Below are 22,088 nucleotides of genomic sequence, written 5' to 3'. Positions count from 1 at the left end.
GGTAAGGGAAGAAGAGTGAATTAGTTTTTCAGTCAGTGTGGCTGAGCCTGGGAGGTGGGGTAAGAGCCTGTGGAGTAAAAGTTACCTTGTATTGTGCTGTGGCATCATCGAGGATAGTGTTCCTGACAACTTGTAGTCAATCCCCATGTGGAATTTTGGTGTAAAGAACTTCTACATCCACAGTGGCCAAGATGGTGTTTTCAGGAAAATTACTGATGCTCTGTAGTTTCTTCAAGAGGTCAGTGGGGTCTTGAAGATAGGTAGGAGTGATGGCAGCATAAGGTCTAAGGAGAGTCAATGTAGTCAGGTAATCCTGCTGTAAGCGTGCCGATGCCTGAGATGATGGGACATACAGGATTTCAAGGTTTATGGATCTTGGGTAGCAGATAGCGCCTGGTTGAGGCACTGGGGATGTGTTGTGTAGATTTGGTCCTGAGCTGTAGTAAGGAGTTTCTTTAGCGGATAGTGTAGTTTCTTTTGATATTCTTAAGTGGGATCAGAGGAAAGAAGCCTGTAGAATGTGGTGGTGATGAATTGTCTGGTAGCCTTATATTTGTAATCTGACCTATTCAATTATGATTATAGCATCCCCTTTGTCAGCCTCTTTGATTATAATGTTAGAGTTGTTTATGAAGCTGTGGATGATATCATGTTCTGCACGGCTGAGGTTATGTGTCACATGATATTGTTTGTTCACAATGTCAGCCTGTGCACATTTGCAGAAGCAATCAATGTGAGTGTGAGTAGTTCTGTTGTAGTCAATAGATAGATGTGCACATGTTTGCATGGAAGAGCTTTTCAGTAGCTATAATATTTGTTCAGCTTGTGAATCAAGATTTATACTAATATATTAGTTTTCTAATTTGGCTTCTCATTGTTTATACTTACTTTATATGACTTTTTTATTTTTATTTTTTTTACAGATGAACAGTGAGCAAAAAAAACAAAGAGTGAGTTAAATTGTTTAGTATTCTACTTTTCTGAAGAGAGATACTGCATGATTCCTGTCCTGAAATAACACAGAATTAGTATGTGTGAGAGGAATTAATAGTATGTTTAATTAGACCAATTTCTAACAGTTGCACTTGGGAAGATGTGGCTGTCATGCTGTCTAGAGTGGCTCACGACCATGAGTGCCTACCTCAGGGCAGGCTGTCAAAAACAGGATAGACATTCCAAATTGGTAGTATCTTCTATAATTAGATTTCACCAACCCAGTAACAAATGTGAATTCCTGCATCACTATCAGGGACAACTGCTGAGGAGGCAACTGCAGGGTGGGCAACACCGGTCCTCCCCCATGTCTCCTTTCTATGCCATTCCTATCTCCAAGATGGGACAACCCAGCTCTTCCCCATCCTTGTTTCACCCCCTCCCCACCTCTGGTCTGCCCCTCCCTACCTCTTTCCTACCCTGCCTCTTCCCTCAAGCCTCTTTCCCCAAACAATGCAGCCTAGGGAACCTATGGAGTCATGGTGTAGTGGAGAGGCAGCAGGGGGTTTGGCCCCCCGGCACTCGCCAGCAGCGGCAAGGGGAAACGGAGCAATGAGATCCTAGCCTGCTCTGCTTCCCTAGCTCCTGGCTTCATTGTTCCATTTCCTGCTGATTAGTGTGGGGGAAGTCTTGCCCCACTCCCTCAAGCAATGTGGCCATCAGTCTCTTACTTCAGGTCAGTTGATACCCTAGATCCTGTATCAAAGACAATGCCTAAAGTAGGGATAATATAATATATGGAGATATACCATCTCATAGAGCTGAAAGGGACCGTGAGAGGTCATCAAGTCCAGTCCCTTGCCCTCACAGCAGGACCAAGTACCATCCCTGACAGATTGGCCCCCGATCCCTAAATGGCCTCCTCAAGGATTGAGCTCACAACTCTGGATTTAGCAGACTAATGCTCAAATCACTGAGCTATCCCTCCCTCCTACATTGTACCCATGATCAACCAAAAGCCCAAGGACATAATGGTGTAGTTGATTAACCAATAAGCAAAAGCTTATCAGGTAATGCTATAGGCTACACGCATTCCCCCTGCTAGTAAATTTTTTAGCAGGCTGTAAAAATTGTAGATAATGAATATGCAAATAAAATGTTACCAGTCTGCCCAAAGTTTGTGAATGGGTTTGCCAGTCCACGGCATAGAAAAGGTCAGGAACCATTACTTTGGGGGATAGGATTATAATTCAGAAAGATCTGGATGAATTGGAGAAATGGTCTGAGGAATAGGGTGAAATTCAGTAAGAACAAATGCAAAGTCCTCCACTTACAAAATAGGAAACGACAGCCTAGGAGGAAATACTAAAGAAAGGGATCTAGGGGTCATAGTAGACCACAAACTAAATAGGAGTCAACAGTGTGACACATGCAAAAAAAGCAAATATAATTCTGGAGTGTATTAGCAGGAGTGTTGTAAGCAAAACACAAGGGCTGCGTCTAGACTGGCATGATTTTGCGGAAATACTTTTAACGGAAAAGTTTTTCCGTTAAAAGTATTTCCGCAAAAGCGCATCTAGATTGGCACAGATGCTTTTGCACAAAAGCATCCATGGCCAGTCTAAAGACGCGATTTTGCGCAAGAAATCCCCGATCGCCATTTTAGCCATCGGGGCTTTTTTGCGCAAAACAGTTCTTCCCTGACTACACTGGCCCTCTTGCGCAAGTATTCTAGTGCAAGAGGGCTTTTTCCCGAGCAGGAGCATGAAAGTATTTGTGCAAGAAGCACTGATTTTGTACATTACAAAGTCAGTGCTCTTGTGCAAATTCAAGCGGCCGGTGTAGACAGCTGGCAAGTTTTTGCGCAAAAGCGGTAGTTTTGCGCAAAATCTTGTCAGTCTAGATGCACCCAAGAAGTAATTTACTCTGTTCTATGCTGATTAGGCCTCATTTGGAGTACAGTGTCCAGTTCTGGGAACCGCATTTCAGGAAAGATATGGATAAATTGGAGATGGTCCACAGTAGAGCAAAACAAATTATTAAAGGACTAGAAAACATAATCTATGAGGAAAGGCTGAAAGAACTGGGTTTGTTTAGTTTGGAAAAGAGAAGACGGAGAGGGGACATAACTGCTTTCAAGTACCTAAAAGATTGTTACAAGGAGGAAGGAAAAAAATGTATTCTCTTTAACCTCTGATGATAAGCCAAGAAGCAATGAGCTTAAATTGCAGCTAGAGAGATTTAAGTTGGACAATAGTAAAAGCTTCCTTACCATCAGGGTGGTTAAGCACTGGAATAAATTGCCAAGAAAGGGTTGTGATTAATCAAGCTGCTTTAATATTAGAAGAGGATATCTATTTTTTTATCAAAGTCACAAAGATATGCTCCATAATCATTGGCATAAACTTGGGCAAGAAAGGGTATTTTTACACCAGCCCCTTAGTTCGAATTAGGGAGGCTAATGTAGGCATTCGAAGTTGCAAATAAAACCCGGGATTTAAATGTGAGCAGCCTTCAGTGTACTAGTAATTACTTTGAGGGGATGATAATCCCTTGGATACCTTGACTCTACTAATATAAATCTGGTTTGGAGGATTAATAATGATGATATTATGGTCCTTTCAGACCAACTATTTGTTTATGAAGAAGTGTGTGGCAAGTAATCCAATAGTTCCTATTCAGCAGCAGTGGCTGACCTCCATGCTTACTCTGGTACCTCAGTCCCTCATGAAAGGCAAGGAGAGAGAGTTACTGGTTGAAGAACTTTTAGATGAGATAACAAAGGATTATGAAATGAGCATGAAGAGATGTGTGGGTAAGAGCTACACGCTACATTATGTTAGCATTATTATTGTATGAATGTATACCTATTATAATGTATTCAAAATGGTGCATCTGAAAATCATCACTGGAAAAAGAGTATGCCCTTACTAATACTACTTGTTATCTAACCTAAAGTAATATAATTGAAGACTAAGCAGTTGGTAGTTTTCACCTCAGTTAGCAGGCTGAGTTAAAAATTATAGTGGCATCTAGAGTATGTCTAGACTACATGGCTCCGCCAATGGAGCCATGTAAACTGGTTTACCCAGCATAGGCAAAGAAATGGGGATTTAAATAATCCCTGCTTCATTAAAATAAACATGGCCACCGCGCTGTGCCAACGATCAGCTGATTCGGCACAATGCAACTGTCTAGATGCAGATCTGTTGGCTGGGGAAGACTTTGCTGACCGAACCCCTATGCCTTGTGAAACGAGGCTTACAGGATCAGTCGGCAAAGGCTTCCCCACCTGACAGATCTATGTCTAGACTGCCACACTGTGCCGTATCAGCTGATCGTCAGCACAGCGCGGCGGCCATGTTTATTTTAATGAAGCGGGGATTATTTAAATCCCCACTTCTTTGCCTCTGCTGGGTAAACTAGTTTACATGGCTCCATCGACGGAGCCATGTAGTCTAGACATACCCTTGGGCTAGGTCTAGACTGCAAGCCTCTTTCGAAAGAGGCTTTTTTGAAAGACACTTTCGAAAAAACCTCTTTCAAAAAAGAGCGTCTAGACTGCAAGCAGTACTTTCGAAAAAGCAAGCCGCTTTTTCGAAAGAGAGCACCCAGGCAGTCTGGATGCTCTCTTTCGAAAAATCCCTGTTTGTATTCAAGAACGCCTTTTTTCGAAAGAGCACTTTCGAAAAAAGGCGTTCTTCCTCGTGAAATGAGGAGTACTGCCATCGAAAGAAAAGCCACCTTCTTTCGATTTAATTTCTGTAGTCTAGACACAGGTGAAGTTTTTTCGAAAAAAGGCTACTTTTTTCGAAAAAACCCTGCAGTCTAGACACAGCCCTAGTATTTAGCTCATGCAGCTTACTCGTGAAGTCCATTAACTGTCTTGTCTATGTTTGGGTGTTATCTTGGGTTAAATAATTTGAGTTATTTTACTCAAGAATATACCAATTTTCCTACTGAAAACTCCACCTTAATTGTTCATCTCCACCTTACCCATCATATTTATGTTTGAGAACCCTCCTTTCTAGCCTTTTCTCTTCCATGGATATTAGTCTTTATTTTTCATTAGTCCATTTTTCACACAAGCGCCCTCATCTTTTTTTCCCATGTTAGTCCGTATGCATGGACAAGCTCCTGGTAAAAATTTGTACCCTTCAGATCTCTCCAGAAAACTTAACCTCTGCCATGTTGCCTACAAAATAATTGATAACTAGATAGCTTGTGTAATCAAAATGGTCTCACTGTTAATTTGTGCTGCTTTCCCATCTGCTTATTTTTCAGCCTGTTGTTTCTCATAATATAGATTGTAAGGAACTGCCATTTTGTTGTGGGTGTATAAAGCGCCTTCTTTAATGGGGGCCTGATTTTTATTGGGGCTTCTGGTCACTACAATAATACAATAATTATGTTTAGATTAATTTTCTTCTACTTTTCTCAGTTATTTAAGCAAATACTATAAATATCATCATGGTAGGGTAAAGATGAACCAGATGACAAATGCCATTCTTTCTTTTATTTTGAAAGTTATAAAATGAGGTGTTTAAAATTGGAACTGAATATTTTTGTTGTAAATGTTTTTTATAGACTTTTTAAAAACTTTTTTCAAAAGATATTAAAATGGAATTTTAAAACTTGGTTTTTGTAGCCTAAAGCTTCAATATGTTTTCCACACTAAAAGTTTCTGAAAACTGCAAAAGTTTGTACCCAATTATTCTTCAGCTCATATTAAAAAAGAATAGGTTGAGTTATTGTTTTAATTTAAAATGTTACCAGCATGTTCATAATGTCCCAGTGGAAGTTTTTTTTAAATGTGCTAGTTATTTTACATGTTAAGCACTAGTTTATTGAAAACCTTATGAAGATTAAGGGACAGTCTGATGGGAACGGAGATTTCTTATTTAATATCAGTTTTCCACAAAACACACTTGACAATACAAACTTTTGTCCTCATCAGTGTGGGGAAACCTGAAGATCTGAATGATAGTTAAATCTCCATTATATCAGAGTGCTGGTCTTCTCTAGAGAAATACAGAAAAAATAAGTCAGTTTCCTTTTGTGCAAACTAAAGATTATTTAATTTCCTTCTAATTGTTACATATTTATATTTGCTTTCTAGTGCGAAATGTTCTTGTGAAACCTGATGTAAAAGGTCTTGAAGATGAAAAGGAAGGACCATTACCAGTATCTCCTTTGTGAGTTAATCAAGTTAAGAAGGCTCTTGTTCTTATATGGTAGAAATGTAGCTGTGTTAGTCTGGTGCAGCTGAAACAAAGAGTGCTACACAGTCCTGTTTCTTGTTCTTATATAACATTTTTGCAGCTCTCTTCTTCAAGAGTAGTTCCATTTGAAGCCAGTGGGACTAATGAAGTAAGATGCTATTCAACATGAATAAGGACTTCAGAATCTGGCCTTGACTATACAAATTGTAAAGATCATGTTGCCCATAACTGAAATGTAGCCACCTCTAGAATGAAATGTGGCTTTTAATGGTAGAGAATAACACTACTCTACACTTTAGCTGCCTCATTCTGTAACCATTGAAGTTGATGGGAAAGCTTCCACTGACTTCAGGAAGGATCAAGCCCTAGGACAGGAAGTGAAGAATATCATACCCAGTTGAAACTGCAGAGAGATTTAGGTAGAATATTACTCTTTTTAAGTTGGAATTTGGCTCGGATGTCAAGGTTCATAATAATACTCTTTTGAAAAGTGCAATGGGAACTTTAATGACCATTTATAGTCTGGAACTTGGTTTTGAATTTGAACTGAAAGATGGCACTTAGGGCAGCAGAATGCCTTGTCATATTTTGTTGGCATATTTAGAAGCACGCGAGCCATTTGCTGACTTACCAGCACTTGCATCTATCACCCAAATACCCGGTCTGACCCTTTTGAGGAAATAACAGATGTTGAACCTGTGGTAAGAGCAGTTGATTTGAAATTGAATATATTATCTCATGGAGGAGTGGGTAATCTATTTACATAACTTCCATTACATTATGTTGGAGATATGTGCATAATACGGCTGCATGCTTAAGTTCATATTAAAAAAAACACACACACTTTTATATCTAGAAAATATTTTATTGACTATTTTAAATATATTGTATTGTTTGCTCTTTCCACTTGTTACTTTTATTTTTTCAGAGGTCTGGATTTTTCCAGGCCTTGGCATAGCAGTTTTATACACGCAAGAAGTCAGATCCTCACAAATTTGCACATCCTTCATCCTACTCTGAAAAATTTACTGGATATTGGTTACACAACATTTTCCAAATTACTTCTAGTGGACTTATCAAATTTCAGGTAAAATATCTTTTGTTGAATTAATATTATAAATGTGGGCTATATGAGCAGTGTTTTTGTAGTCAATAAAGATTGACATTTATGAAACTGCAATTTATTTGTATTTGATATATGAATAATGAAATGATTATGTGTTATTTGTATTCTTCACGGTCCCATAAATAGGAAACATCACACTGTAAACATTTAACATAATTTTCCTAGTCTATACTATGCACAAAAAGTTCACCTACTTGTATATTACGAATAATGTCAGTATATTGGGAGTATGTTCTCCTACTAAATCTCTTAGGGCCAGTGCAGGAACAGTAGAGCTCAATGACAAAACTGTCATTGATTTCTGTGGACTAGGAAATGACATACCTGTAATAGGATTAATTCCCTGGGTTTTTTTTAACCTGAATAAATTGATACCTTCTCTACTAGCAAGTTTGTTAGCTTTAGGAAAATGTTGCCGGTCTTTGTATTTGATAGATACAGTTTTACCCTCCTTACGTGTGTTGCTGATCCTGTTCTCAGGATAAGTTCTTTAGGTTTTTGGGGGCTTTAAAATCTGACTGTAAGGAGGTCATTTAGAGTTCTCTTTTTTTTTTTAAGGAGGAATAAACCACATATTTGATAGATACAGTATAGCACTAAGATCCTATTGCTGTACAGTTTTTATGTTATCTCATAGAAGTTAATTTTCAAATCAATCCTTAATTTTTCTTTGTCTGATAAACAGTTTGAAAGGACCAATTGATTGTGAATCACTGAAGAATGACGTTTCTTTAAACTGTACGAAAACAGAAGAGAAATTACTGAACACATGGTATCCAAGAGTTATAAATCTCTTCACCAGAAAGGAGGCATTAGAGGGAGTAAAGTCAGATAAAGTTGATTCTTTCTATAACTGTGTGGCTACACTTATGTCTAACCAGGTGAATATCTTTTTGTACCTTCGACAGTTAACTTTTTATATATAATTTGGTGATTTTTAAATAAGCCAGTTGAATATATCATGTTATTTTTAATTAAAGATCTTATATTTAACTATCTATTTCCTGGAATCCAGTTAGATTAGGAATATGTATTCTCAGATTTTTAAAATGTTTCTTTTGTAAAAGACCTAGGAATTATTAAATGTACCTATTTTCCCCAAAGCGAATGAAAATTTTGGATGTAAAACTCTTGAAAGAGACTCCATCACTTGAAACCTAATCAGTTAAAAAAGATATAAAATTGCTGAATTCCCCAGCCAGTCAGTTTTCATGGTTTCATGGGCAACTATATTGCCCATATTTCTTAAAAAAAATTCTCTCTCATGCTGCTGTTTTAAAACAAACACATACACGTGAAGAAGGGAAATTGACTCAGAACCTAGTCCTGCAAATACCTAGATATATTAATAATGTTCAGTGGGATTAAAGTTGCTCATGAGTAAGTGTGTTCAGGATGAAACCCTGAAAAAATTATAGAGAAAAAGTTGAAATGGACAATCTATAGAGTGCTTCCAAATGCACAAAGTTAGCAAACAAAATGAAAAATAATTATATTCTGTCTGTCATTTATAATGATGCTGGGTGTATTAGCAATATTAATTATATTATAGTAACAATAGCAGGTAAAAACATTTTAAAGCAGTAGTATTGCTTTTAGGGGTCTGATTTAATAGCTATTGTAGTCAGTGGAAGTACTCCTATTAATTTTATTGGGTTCAAGGCAAGGCTCAAGGTACCAAAATAAAATGGAAATTCTAATTTATTTAAACAATGGAAGGGATATCATTTTCCATGGTGTCATGTAATAAAGTAAATGTGTGGTATTGTCTAGTTGAAAGAGCTACTGAGAAGAACTGTTGAAGCTTATGTGAAGCTCTTTGATCCTGAAGACAGGAGATGGCTGCCATTGTTTAAGATGGAATTGACTTTTGACGATGAGAAAATGGAATTCTATCCAAGCTTTCAAGATCTGGAAGAAGCCATTCTGTTTATAGTGACCCGGATAGGACAGACTCTTCAGGTGCAGTTTAATCTTTATGTACTTCCAAAGACTGTATGTGTAATATTACAAAATATATGAAGAAGTTAATAAGTTAGGATCATATCCTTCCCTGGCCAGAAAAATATTTAGAAGCATCTGCTCTGCTGCAAGGTGTCTGCAGTATAGAGCATGGTTCCTTATGGCAGTCAGGATGCTGTATTCCAAGGTGTGTTTTGCTGTGCCTTGGACCAGGAGCAGGAGTAACTTAACTATCTGCCATCTAATGGTTAGTATTTCCTGCCAATGGCAATATGTACTCTAAACAGTCTGAAGAGGGACTCACAGACTACACACCAGTGAGAACATTGAGCAGCTTGACAAAGAGTTTGCATCTTTAAAGCCTAACCGTTCTTCTTTTAGTGATTGCACATCCATTCTACTGTAGGCTTGTGTGCACTTCTTGCACAGTCATTGAAGATTTTCTTCTCAGCAGAATGTTAGGGTGGCATGAATGCCATCGCCTCACACCACTGCGTGCAGATATAAAGCCACCCCTGAACCTCTCCTCTCAATTCCTTCATACCACTGTGGATGATTGTTGGAGCTGCTATCCTTGCTTTTGAAAGTCCTACCCTCTTTAGTGAGTATAGTACCCATTGTGTTAGTATGAGGTTAGTTTAGTTTGGAGATTTTGTACATAGTTTAGGTGAAAAAATAAGTTTAGGTTAATATTTAGTATCACGGAATCATCATTTTCTGTTTTGGTACCAGTACTGGATTCATGCCTTGTTTTCATGGCTTCAGAACCTGTCACTCAAGTAACAAGTCTGTGCCAGTGAGTGACGTGTATCCCAGATGCCTTCAGTGTCTGGGGGAGTGACAACTGTTACTTCTTCTTTGAGTAGTCCCTGTGGGTGCTCCACTCATGATGTCGGGCTTGTCCCACCGCCGCAGCTTGGAGGCTTTGCATAGCTGTATTCAGCCGGGTTGCGCATGCATGGTGTGCAGCACGCCGTTCATGCCCTTTGATCTTTGTGCGCACCCGGCTCTCCACTCAGTTCTTCTCAGACTGGCCACGGATTCTCTCTTCATCCCTTCAGTTCTCTCTTCATCCCTTCAGTAGTTTCTCAGTCCCCTCAGGGGATCTGTAGTTAATTACTTGTAAATAGTTATCCTTTTTGTAGACTGTTCTTTTTTTTATCTACAAAAAACCCCCCAAACAAACAAAAAAACAACTTAACACTTCATTAAAGTCTGGCTTCTCTGCTTCCCTGTTGTCACTGATGGGGAGTCTAACAGACAAGGCTTTTCACAGGAGGAAAAGTTTAACCCAGTCATGCCTGGATCCCCAGGCTTCAAAAAGTGTGCCCTATGCAGTGAGCCCATGCCAGCCTCGGATGGACATTCAACATGTATACGCTGTTTAGGGGAAAACCATATTCTCCAAAAATGCGGCATTGCTCAAAAGTGACAGCCCACACCCGCTGTGACAGAGAAATGTGCCTCAATGTTGCTGCTGGACCCCGATAGGATGACTGCTGGACAACTTGGGGGGACCCAGAAGAGAAGGGTCTATTTCCTTGAACCGCTGGCAGATAAAAGGAAGAAAATCTCCTCTGCCAGATTACTCCCACCTCAGAGGACTGCGGGAGATAAGCCAAGGTCCTCTGGCTCTGTCCCACGACCCTCAGTACTTGGGTTTGGGACAAAAGCGAAGAAGGCTGCAGCATCCGAAAGAGCCTCTTTGGTGCCAACAAGCAGCCTCGGTGCCAACAAGCAGTGCCTGCGCTACAAAGATGCCAACACCTCTCTGCTCAACCCTGCAAGCGGTGCCGGAGCAACGGCCATCCGCACGGACAGCAATGGCACTGCAGGGAACTCTCCCGGAACTGGTAACACAACAAGCACCATTGTCGGCGCCACGCAGTAGTCCCGCAACACAAACAGCCCCAGCACCGGCGCAAACAGTGGTGCCACAACTTGCTCAAACACCAGCACTGGAGCAGGAGCTGGAGCCAGAGCCAGCACTGAGGCACTCAGACTCACCGGCAAAAGCTTCTGTTAAAACGCAGAGACAGGGCACTTCCCACTCCCCTTCTCCAAGACTTTCACCGGGTCCTTCTCCTTCTCTTCCTCCAATGTATCAATTGCCTCTGAACCATGCCTACTGGCACCACAGCCCAAGACAGCAGTTCTGCCACAGGCATTACTCCCCATATGGGCACCTGTGCTACAGCGACTACTACAGGCACCGATCCTACTCTCTACCATACAGACGGTCACCATGCTATCGCTATTCTCCGCGTGCCACCTATGAGAGGCGACATACCAGTTGTAGATCATCCAGGTGTTCATCGCCTCACCCATTGGATCAATATTACGATCATCACCATGATTCTCTGTACTAGTCACGTTCACACGTCCACCACCGTGCGCACCAACAACCTTCATGCGCCAACCCATCAACAGCAGGTCACACGCCACCATAGCAACACCATAGTCATCAGTTGACATCTCCAACACACAGCTCGGGTGCCACAACACAGCGATCGGACTTAGAGGACGGACAATTGTCAGAAGCGGAAGACCAGCAGTCTGAAAATCCAATTCCTGATTGCTTATCCTCTTCACCAGACGAGGCGTTTTTCCCAGTGGACACGTCTTCACCGGACGATTTTAAACAGTTCCAGGACCTCTTCAAGCAAGCGGCTCAGCTGGATTTCCTGGGACTAACAGAATTTCAAATGAAACAGCATTGATTGTTGAAAAATTTGCACCTAAGGCAGAGTGAAAAAGTTGTCATCCCAATAGATGAAGCCATTATGGAGGAGGCAGACATCATCTGGCAGACACCAGCTTCAGTGCCACCGACCTGCAGGAGAGCGGACAAAAAATATTTTGTTCTGTCCAAGAATCTTGAGTTCCTCTTTAACCACCCACAGCTGAACTCACTGGTGGTAGTCACAGCACAACAGTGGGCCAAAACACCGCAGGATAAGACAATACCAGATGTCAAAAAGCTAGACATATTCGGCGGGAAAGTATACTCTTTGGCAACCCTGCTCCTATGCATTTCTAATTATGCTGCCTTTGCCAAAATTACAACTTTGACAATTATGAAAAGATAGCGTAACTTCTTCAATACCTGCCAGAAAGCAAGCTTCCCGGACCTCTTAAAGTCTCTTGTGCAAGAGAGTTTTGTGGCGGCACGAGCGAGTTTGCAGATCTCACTGTATGTGGCGGACACAGCAGCCTGCACCACTGCAACTGCAATAGTGATGAGGCGTTCTTCTTGGGTTACTTCTGCAGCAGTCCCAAAGGAGCTTCACACAAAAGTGGAAGACCTCCCATTTGACAAAAACAAGTTTTCCGCAGAGAAGACGGATGAGATCCTCTGCTCCGGAAAAGATTCCTAGTCCTCACTCCGCACCCTGGGGATATACCCCCTCCTTCGACGCAAAAGATACTATCCATAACAGAGGAGGTACGATTTCCCCTCTCAGAGACAACACCACCAGCAGCGACTGTAGACCAATTGTGTACAAGACAGCACCCGCAACGTAGGCGACCCCAACCATCCCATACACTCAATCAACAAAACTCCAAGCAGCAAGTTTGATGGTTTGGTCAAGGGCATGCAACAAGTCCTTACAGTGAAGACGGAACAGGTCACTCATCTTTTTCACCACCGACTTCAATCTTTTCAACATCAATGGGTGGTGATTACATTGGACCGCTGGGTATTACAACTCGTGGTATCTGAGCTCACCATTCCCTTCATCACCATACCACCCACTAATCCACCAACCCCATCCCTCTTCAGGGACCCATCTCATGAGACCCTGTTGAAGGAAGAGGCCCAGCATCTACTCTCCATAGGAGCTATAGAGGCTGTTCCGCCTCAGTTCAGAGGACGGGGGTTCTATTCATGGTATTTTCTCAGAGAAAAAAACTGGAGGATGGGAGCCTATCCTCAACCTCAGGAAGTTGAACAAGTACCTCCACTGTCAAAGATTCAAGATGGTGACCCTTTCCACGATAATACCATCACTAGAGAAGGACGATTGGTTTGCAGCCCTCGACTTGCAAGACGTGTATTTTCACATAGCGATACATCCAGTTCACAGACGTTTTCTCCGTTTCACCATTGGAGATGATCATTTCCAATACTGCATGCTATTGTTTGGACTTGCATCGGCTCCCAAGGTGTTTTCAAAAACCCTGGCAGTTGTAGCAGTTCACTTATGGCACAGAGATGTAATCGTATTCCTGTATCTAGATGACTGCCTTATAAAAGGCAAGTTTAGACAAGAGGTACTACACATGGTTACAGTAACCAGGCAAACATTTCTATCGCTTGGGCTCATAATCAACAAGCAGAAATCGTCTCCATATCCTACTCAGAGTATAAATTTCATAGGTGCACGTTTAGATTCCACCACGGCCAGTGCATGCTTACCTCAAGAGAGTTTTCGGATTATACATGAGCTGGCCATGGTAGTCATCTATGCCCCTACAGTCACCATACTTATCTGTCTCCTCCTCATGGGGCATATGGCGGTCACCACCTTCATAGTTCAACATGGGAGACTTCACTTTCGCTGTCTGCAGCACTGGCTGGCATTGGTGTATACGCCAATGAAACACTCTATGCACAAGGTGATAAACCCAAACACTTTAGTTCGCAAATCCCTGAGCTGGTGGTTGAACCCCAAAAACCTACTAGCAGGGGTCCTATTCAAACCTATACAAACAGATGGCCAACAGCCATCAGCTCCGCTGACTACAGACACCTCCCTTTTAGGCTGGGGAGGTACTTGTTCAACTTCCTGAGGTTGAGTATAGGCTGCCATCCTCCAGCCTACACATCAATGGCATGTCTGTACAAGGCAGGTGGTCCACAGTGGAAGCCCTTTCCCATATCAACTTCCTGGAACGAAAAGCGGTATTCCTCACTTGCAAACATTTCCGTACGCACATTACTGGCACGACCGTCTGAGTTCTTATGGACAATATAGCAACTAAGTATTATATCAGTCGACAAGGAGGAGCACAATCCTGACTACTCTGTACACAGGCAGTCCGCTTATGGAACTAGTGCGTACGAAACCACGTCACAGCTGATGCTCTCAGCAGATATTTCCCTCACAACTACAAGTGGGAAATCCACCCTGATGTCCTGGAGAACATCTTCCGAGTTTGGGGATTGCCACAAATAGACCTCTTCGTTACCTACAGCAACAGGAAGTATCACATTTACTACTCCAGAGGAGGCATAAGCAAAGGCTCCTTGAAGATGCATTGTTAATCCATTGGGAAGCGCCTCTGCTCTATGCATTCCCATCGACGGTATTTATTCCGAGAGGAATACAGAAAATCAGAGAAGACTCAGGCCAAGTCATACTCCTAGCACCAGCCTGGGCAAGACAACCGTGGTACCCTCTTCTTCACAGGATGACCCTTTTAGCACCACGTCCCTTACCACTCCTTCCAGATCTTCTCTCTCAGAACCAGGGTTTCTGCTACATCCCAGACCAGAGACCCTCCATCTAACAGGGTGACTCCTAGCTGGTTCAGACTAGAAGAGCAACGTTGTTCAGAGGCAGTGAAGACAGTACTGTTGAACAGTAAAAGACAAACTACAAGAAGGACTTACCTGGCAAAATGGAAGAGATTCGTGGCTTGGTGTAAGAACAGTGAGATCGAACCATACTCGACACCGATGCATAAAATCCTCATTCATATCCTCTCCCTCCACCAAGCAGATCTCTCAATCTCTACCCTAAGGGTACACCTATCAGCAATCACTGCCTTCCATGCCACCATCAATGGTCAGTCCATCTTTGCTCATCCCAAAACCAAGAGATTGCTTAAGGGAATAGCAGAGATTGCTTAAGGGAATAAAGCCCCCGCGAAGACCCATGCCCCCCGATTGGAGCTTGGACTTGGTCCTTGACACGTTGATGTAACCACCCTTTGAACCACTAGCCACCACGTCATTATCTATGCTCAACATGAAAGTGGTATTCTTATTGGCAATTACATCTGCCCTTAGGGTTAGCGAATTGGCAGCATTAATGGCAACGCCACCCTTCACGGTTTTCAACAAGGACTTGGTCACGTAGCGTACTCATCCAGCCTTTATCCCTAAAGTCGCTTCACAATTTTATGTTAATTAACCCATCATCTTACCTGTCTTTTATCCAAAGCCACATGCCTCTACTTGACACTCGCTACTCCATACCCTTGATGTACGTTGAGCTATAGCATTTTATAGAGACAGAACGCGGACCTGGTGCAAAACCAACCACCTAATAGTATCTATAGAAGACTGCTCCAAGGGCAACCCATGGTCCTCTCAGCGTCTTTCCAGGATCTTAGTCTCTTGCATCACCACGTGTCACTTGATCCGCAACAAGTCCTTCCAGACACTACCTAGGGCACACCCCACCAGGGCAGTAGCAACATCCATGGCATTTGTCAGAGGAGTCTCACTGCCGGAAATCTGCAGGGCAGCCACATGGTCCTCAGACTTGACCTTTATGAACCACTACGCAATAGTGTGGTGGAGGATACCTGATTCCTCGGTGACCTCAGCAGTACTTTCGATCATTGACAGACCTGAACTCCAGGAACACAACATGAGTACTGCTACAAAGTCACCACGAGTGGAGCACCCATGGGGACCACTCAAAGAAGAAGAAGTTACTCACCTTTGTGCAGTAACAATGGTTCTTCGAGATGGGTCCCCGTGGGTGCTCCACATCTTGCTGTTCCTCCCCGTTCCGGAGTTGTTTCTTTTTGTATCCTTACAGATACCGAACGGTGAGAGGAACTGAGTGGAGAGCCGTGTGTGTGTGAAGATCAAAGGGCATGAATGGCATGTGCTGCACACCGCGCCTGCGTGACCTAGCTGAATACAGCTATGCAAAGCTTCCGAGCTGCGGTGCTGGGATGAGCCTGACACCATGAGTGGAGCACCCACAGGGACCCATCTTGAAGAACTATCATTGCTGCACAAAGGTGAGTAATTTCTTCTTTTGTAGGGACCTCAAGTTCTGCTTAAAGAAAAGGCAACTAGACTGAACTATCTCCTCATGGAGCCTGCAGTTTGCCCACCATCAGATCCTTCCTATGCAGAGCAGATATCAGGCACATCCAAATCTATTCAATGCACTTTTCAGGACTCCTGACCAATCCTGGGATCTGACATATATGCTTCAGTGGTTCTAGCTACAGTCCCAATGCACCATTTAATACTAGCAGCTGCTACAGTAAGTGCACCTCAGGACGATTCTATCTAGGGCAGTGCTGGGCAAAATACAGTCTACGGGTGGATCTGACCCACCAAGCCACTGGCTCCAGCCAGCAGACCACCCTGCCAGGACCCTCAGGCACACAGTTGCCACAGTTTAAAGTGTTGTCTGTGCGGCTCTCTGCTCTGCAGAGACGGGGAGGCTTCATGTGATCTCCTGGCCCCCAGCCTAATCCTCAGTGCCTAGAGGCTAGAAATAACCGGCCAATAAGAATTGACCCCAGCCAATCTCTCAGTGCCTATTGGCTGGAAAAAACTGGCCTTTAGAAGCGGAGAAATTGGCCTGGGGGATGGGGGTAGCACAAGCCTCTTTCCCTCCCTGGAGCCAAGAGCCACGTGGAGGGAACAAGCCTGCAGTTTAAAGTGATCTGGAGCTGCAGCAGGCAGCAAGCCCAGTCTGCCTTGGGGGTGCAGCAGGGCTTTGCTGGCTTTTGGTAAGTGCCTCCCAGTCAGGGCCTGCCTCCTGCACCCCAACTCCCTCCCCCAGGACACCATCCAAACCCTCTGCATGCCCTTGTCCCCAGGTCACAACTCCCTCCCAGACTTTGCATCTCCTCCTAGAGCCCCTCCCCTGGCTGGAATCCTCTACTGCATCCATAGTCCCTCCCTAACCCTATACCCCAATCCCTCAACCCAGGTCATAACCCCTTCCTTCACCCAAACTCCCTCTCAGACCATCTCCTGCACCCTAGTTCCTTACCCTGTGTTCCCTCCTGCACCCGACCTCCACCTTAGATCTCACATCTCCTCCCCAGAAAAGTGCACTCTTTGACCACTTTCCAAAGTCTTGGAGTGGCCCCCTACCTAAAATTATTGCCCACCCCTTATCTAGAGAGAAGCTAGTGATGATCTTCCCAGTTCCTCCATCTGCAGACTTGGAACTGGTCTCCCAGAACTGACATGAGCAGCTCCTCCTTGGCTTGAGGATGTGGTCTCTTCATCATACTTTGAGGTCAGCTCTTATGTATCTCAGCTGATCTGTTCAACAGCTACCATGCTCAACATTCCAAGGACCAATGGCTTGGACATAACTGGGTCCTACCTCTACCATTCTACACGAGAGATCCACTTCCTGGACACCACAGTACAAATCAACAATGGAAAATTAGACACTCTCTACAGAAAACCCACCGACTCATACAGTTACCTACATGCTTCCAGCTCCCATCCAGAACACACCACACGATCCATCGTCTAGAGCCAAGCCCTTCGATACAACCGCATCTGCTCTAATCCCACTGACAGAGACCAGAAGCTTCAGGATCTCTACCAAGCATTTATAAACCTCAACTACCCACCCGGAGAAATAAAAAAGCAAATTGAAAGAGCCAGACGAATACCTAGAAACCATCTACTTCAAGACAGTCCCAAGAAAACCAACAATAGAACACCACTTGTCATCACCTACAACCCCCAACTTAAACCTGTCCAACACATTATCAATAAACTACAGCCTATACTGGAACAGGATACCATACTCCAAGAGGCTCTGGGAGACAGACCCATAGTCTCCTATAGACAACCACCTAACCTCAAGATGATTCTTACCAACAACCACAGGACATACCACACTAATACCAACCCTGGTACCTTCCCTTGCAACAAACCCCGTTGCCAACTTTGTCCACATATTCATTCTGCTGATACCATTATTGGACCTAACCAAGTGAGTTATAAGATCAAGAACACATATTCCTGCGCATCCAGAAATATAATTTATGCTATCATGTGCCGAAAGTGTCCGTCTGCTATGTACATTGGACAAACATCTCAGACACTTCGCCAAAGGATTGATTCCGACAAAACAGATATCAGACAAGATCACAAAGAAAAAACAGTTTCTTGCCATTTTAACCAGAAAGGACACTCTCTCAATGACTTAACCACCTGCATTCTGCTACAAAGATCTTTTATATCTGCACTTGAAAGGGAATCCTCTGAACTGTCATTCATGTTAAAATTCGACACTCTCCGGGAAGGAATGAACAAACACTCAAACTATCTTACCCATTACCAAGATAGCTTCCCCAATTATCACCTCTAATACCATTAGCTCACAGACATCCCACTCTCCCCACCTCTAATATCATCAATTCACAGACACTTACCTTCCTTCCTTCCCCCCCCCCCCGCATCCTCCTCCTGTTCTGAAATGTGATTTGTCCTTTTCATATGTGTTCATTTTTTTAAATTGTATCCTTTGTTATATATGGTTGTGACTATTTTCTTCCACTATGTGATCTGAGGAAGTGGGTCTGGCCCACGAAAGCTCATCATCTAATAAACCATCTTGTTAGTCTTTAAAGTGCTACATTGTCCTGCATTTTACCTCTATTTTAGTGAGACTTCTGCTGCTCTTAGGGATTCCTCCATAGTTTAGAACATCTTTGCTCTCTTCCCAACCTATATGTTGTCTGGACATCGGGAACAGAGTCAGCATTTTCCTACCCCCAGTACTGCGACTGGTACTATGCATGGGGAATCATGTGTTCCGGATTATTCTATGAAGGCATTGGAGAAGGCTCCACATCAACAATCTTTAGCCTTTTCTTCTTTATCACCTGAGAAGGTGGTGATAAGTCTGCTTCTCCCATTTCTAATGGTTATTAAGCTTGTCAGGACTTATGGTTGCACTTGCAGCTCTGTATATCCAACCAGAAGTACAAGAAAAATCACACAGGCTGGTGGACATTTTAGGTTCTGCAGGACCCTATTAGAGAACTCTCCCTATTTAATGAGGCAATTCTAGTGCTTGTTGAGGTATTATGGGTCTCACAGCAAAAAGGGTGATGTCAATCTTGTAAAAGTGAAGAAAAACTTCATACTTTAGTCTAGGCGTTAGAAAAGCTTTATCTTTTTAGCTAGATCCATTTAGACTAGAAGGTTTATTGGTTCACAGAGACACAGCATAGCTTAGGATCGATAATAGCACAGGAGTCAGAGTAGGAAGACTTATTCCTCTTGGGGGAAAGGGCTCCTGGGCCCTGAACCCCTCTTTCCTGCTCCCAGTCTGCTCTCCTCATCCTACCCAGCCAAGACTGCCACACCCTCTCAGCCACCCCCTTCACCATTGTCCTCCTTCCAGGCCCAAGGTGCTATGTGCGGTTACCTGGGCCTTAGGATGTGAGAGACTGCATGTACTTCTCCAGTGAGTCACACCCAGCCTCCCCCTCCTCATGCAGCTAGTGCTGCAGAGCCTAGGGAAACTGAGGCACACATACGCCGCATCTCTACAGAGTAGCATAGGACAATAGGATCACATATAACCGCATAAGACAAACGGTGAATGCAACACCAGAGCGAACATAGGATTACAAAAGTAGACAGCACCCCTGCTCCATCACACTAGGTCATTATTACAAATGTTCATTGTCGTTTTGGGCAGAATAAAGAGCCATCCAGTATCCATCCAAAGGATCTCTTCTTGGATTTTAACTGTACGGGTGTGTCTAAACTACATGGCTCCGTCGACGGAGCCATGTAGATTAGGCTGATCCGCAAAGGGAAATGAAGCCGCAATTTAAATAATCGCGGCTTCATTTAAATTTAAATGGCTGTCACGCTGAGCCAACAAACAGCTGATCAGCTGTTTGTCGGCTCAGCACGCTAGCCTGGATGCTCCTGTACCAACCTGAAAGCCCTTTATCGACCTCCCCGTTATGCCTTGTAGGATGAGGTTTACCGGGGAGGTCGATAAAGGGCTTTCATGTCGGCAGGGGAGTGTCCAGACTAGCGCGCTGAGCCGACAAACAGCTGATGAGCTGTTTGTCGGCTCAGCGTGGCAGCCACGTAAATTTAAATGAAGCCACGATTATTTAAATCGTGGCTTCATTTCCCTTTGCCGAACAAACAAATCTACATGGCTCCGTCGACGGAGCCATGTAGTTTAGACGTACCCTATTAGTTGATGCTACTGATGGGCTGGTATCACATCCAAAGTAGAGTGTTGGTTTATTCAGACTGAATACAGGTAACTTTCATGGCCTTTCTGGATCATTTGCCAGTCTTGGAGATTTTGTAAGTTAGCTACTTGGTCACTGATCCATATGTTTGCCTCCCACTGTGCCCTCTCTCATCAGTCTAGAGATAATGCCAGTTTTGGACAGGTAGTCCTTCAGTCCCTGTGTGATGGATTTTCACCTACAGGATGCAGTCTGGGAGGCATGGGGACCACTTTGCGTCCTAACCATACAGCTGGTCTGGTCTCTGTCACGCTGCTTTGCTGATGATTGTCTGCCTCTCCAGGCACTATTTTCATCCAACACAATAGCAGGTTGCACCACACACTCAGCTGAGCTACCTGATTGCTTTACCTAAGCCAATCAGGGACACACAGAAGATAGTCAATTTCCCAGCTCTCTGGTCTTGTATTCTTGTTTATAAACCTTCTTGAACTTCTTAGGTATCTGTACCATACAAGTTTATTAATATATTTGCTCCCACCACAACGTGGGAATGATATGCAGTAGCCTTTGTTTACAGAACTGAGATTTTCCCAGACAGTTCACGCTAGTTTGCAAATTTATTTTATGTTTTATCTTAACTATAGAAAGATAGATTTTAAGTAATTGTAAGTGATTGCAAACAGATCAAAGCAGACTACTTAACAAATAAGGAAAAACACAAACTAAGTCTACTAGACTAGATAGATAGGATTTGAATGAGCAATTTCTCACCCTGACTGATGATACCACCAGATCACAAAGTTTCCATATACAAGATAGAAATCCCTTTAGCCTGGGATCGGCACTTCCCCCTGTTCAGTCTTTGTTCCTCAGGTGTTTTTAGGAGTTCTCTTATGTGAAGAGTGAAACCCTGAGATGATGTCACTTCCCACCTTGTATATATTTCTCCTTATGAGAGCAACCCCTTTGTTCCAAGCTCAGTTCTCCTCCAGCCCAGTTTGTGGAAGAATACAAATACCAAAATTCAGTTCAGTGTCACATGGTTTGGTCACATGCCCCTGCATGTCTTGCTGAGTCATAGCAGCCATTACCCATAGCCTCAATTATGCAGATGAGGCACAGCAATAATCCACACTGTCTCATTTGCATATTTTTGCACAAGGGGAGGCAGTGTAGACATAGTGTTTGGGTTTAGAAATTGGACTAGGACTTGAGATATGCCACACACTTCCTGGGTGACTTTGGGCGAGTACCTGAGAGCTGGATTCCATCAGTCTTATTTTTCATACTAAGTGATACATTACTCTGGGAGTAGCCAAAGTGATGTCAGTGGGGCTAACCACCAAGTAAGGGTATTGGAATGTAGCCATAAATCTTTGATTTGTTCTTCCTCATCTGCAAAATGGGCTAATACATTTTTGTCTGTCTTATTTGTTTAGATTTTAGGTTCTTTGAGGCAGGGAGTCTTGGTGTGCATGTGTATATGTGGTACCCCGCACAGTGGGGCCCCAATCTTGGTTGGGGCCTCTAGGGTGATTTTGTCAGTCAAATCAGTAATAACAGCAGGCTCATTTAAAAAAAAAACATTTTCAAATTATATATTAGGAACATGTACTCTGGCAGGGTCAGTCTCCCCCCTGGGATCCTGACCACTGTCCCACACT

General features: G+C 43.2%; 1 protein-coding gene across 1 annotated transcript in view; it reads left to right on the top strand.

The window, feature by feature from the left end:
• The window catches only part of DNAH12 (dynein axonemal heavy chain 12), a 235,155-nt gene that overhangs the window by 15,970 nt on the left and 197,097 nt on the right, over positions 1-22,088 (top strand). The window contains exons 5-10 of the mRNA XM_089781364.1: positions 924-950; positions 3,559-3,748; positions 6,053-6,128; positions 7,084-7,242; positions 7,967-8,162; positions 9,055-9,243. Of these exons, the coding sequence (XP_089637490.1) occupies positions 924-950; positions 3,559-3,748; positions 6,053-6,128; positions 7,084-7,242; positions 7,967-8,162; positions 9,055-9,243 (837 nt within the window). The remainder of the gene's footprint in view (positions 1-923; positions 951-3,558; positions 3,749-6,052; positions 6,129-7,083; positions 7,243-7,966; positions 8,163-9,054; positions 9,244-22,088) is intronic.

Source organism: Pelodiscus sinensis, chromosome 11, assembly GCF_052426305.1.
Source record: "Pelodiscus sinensis isolate ZL-2025 chromosome 11, ASM5242630v1, whole genome shotgun sequence".
NCBI classification, from domain to species: Eukaryota; Metazoa; Chordata; order Testudines; family Trionychidae; genus Pelodiscus; species Pelodiscus sinensis.
Note: the sequence above shows the minus strand (reverse complement) of the source record. Positions and strands in the feature narration are given on the sequence as shown.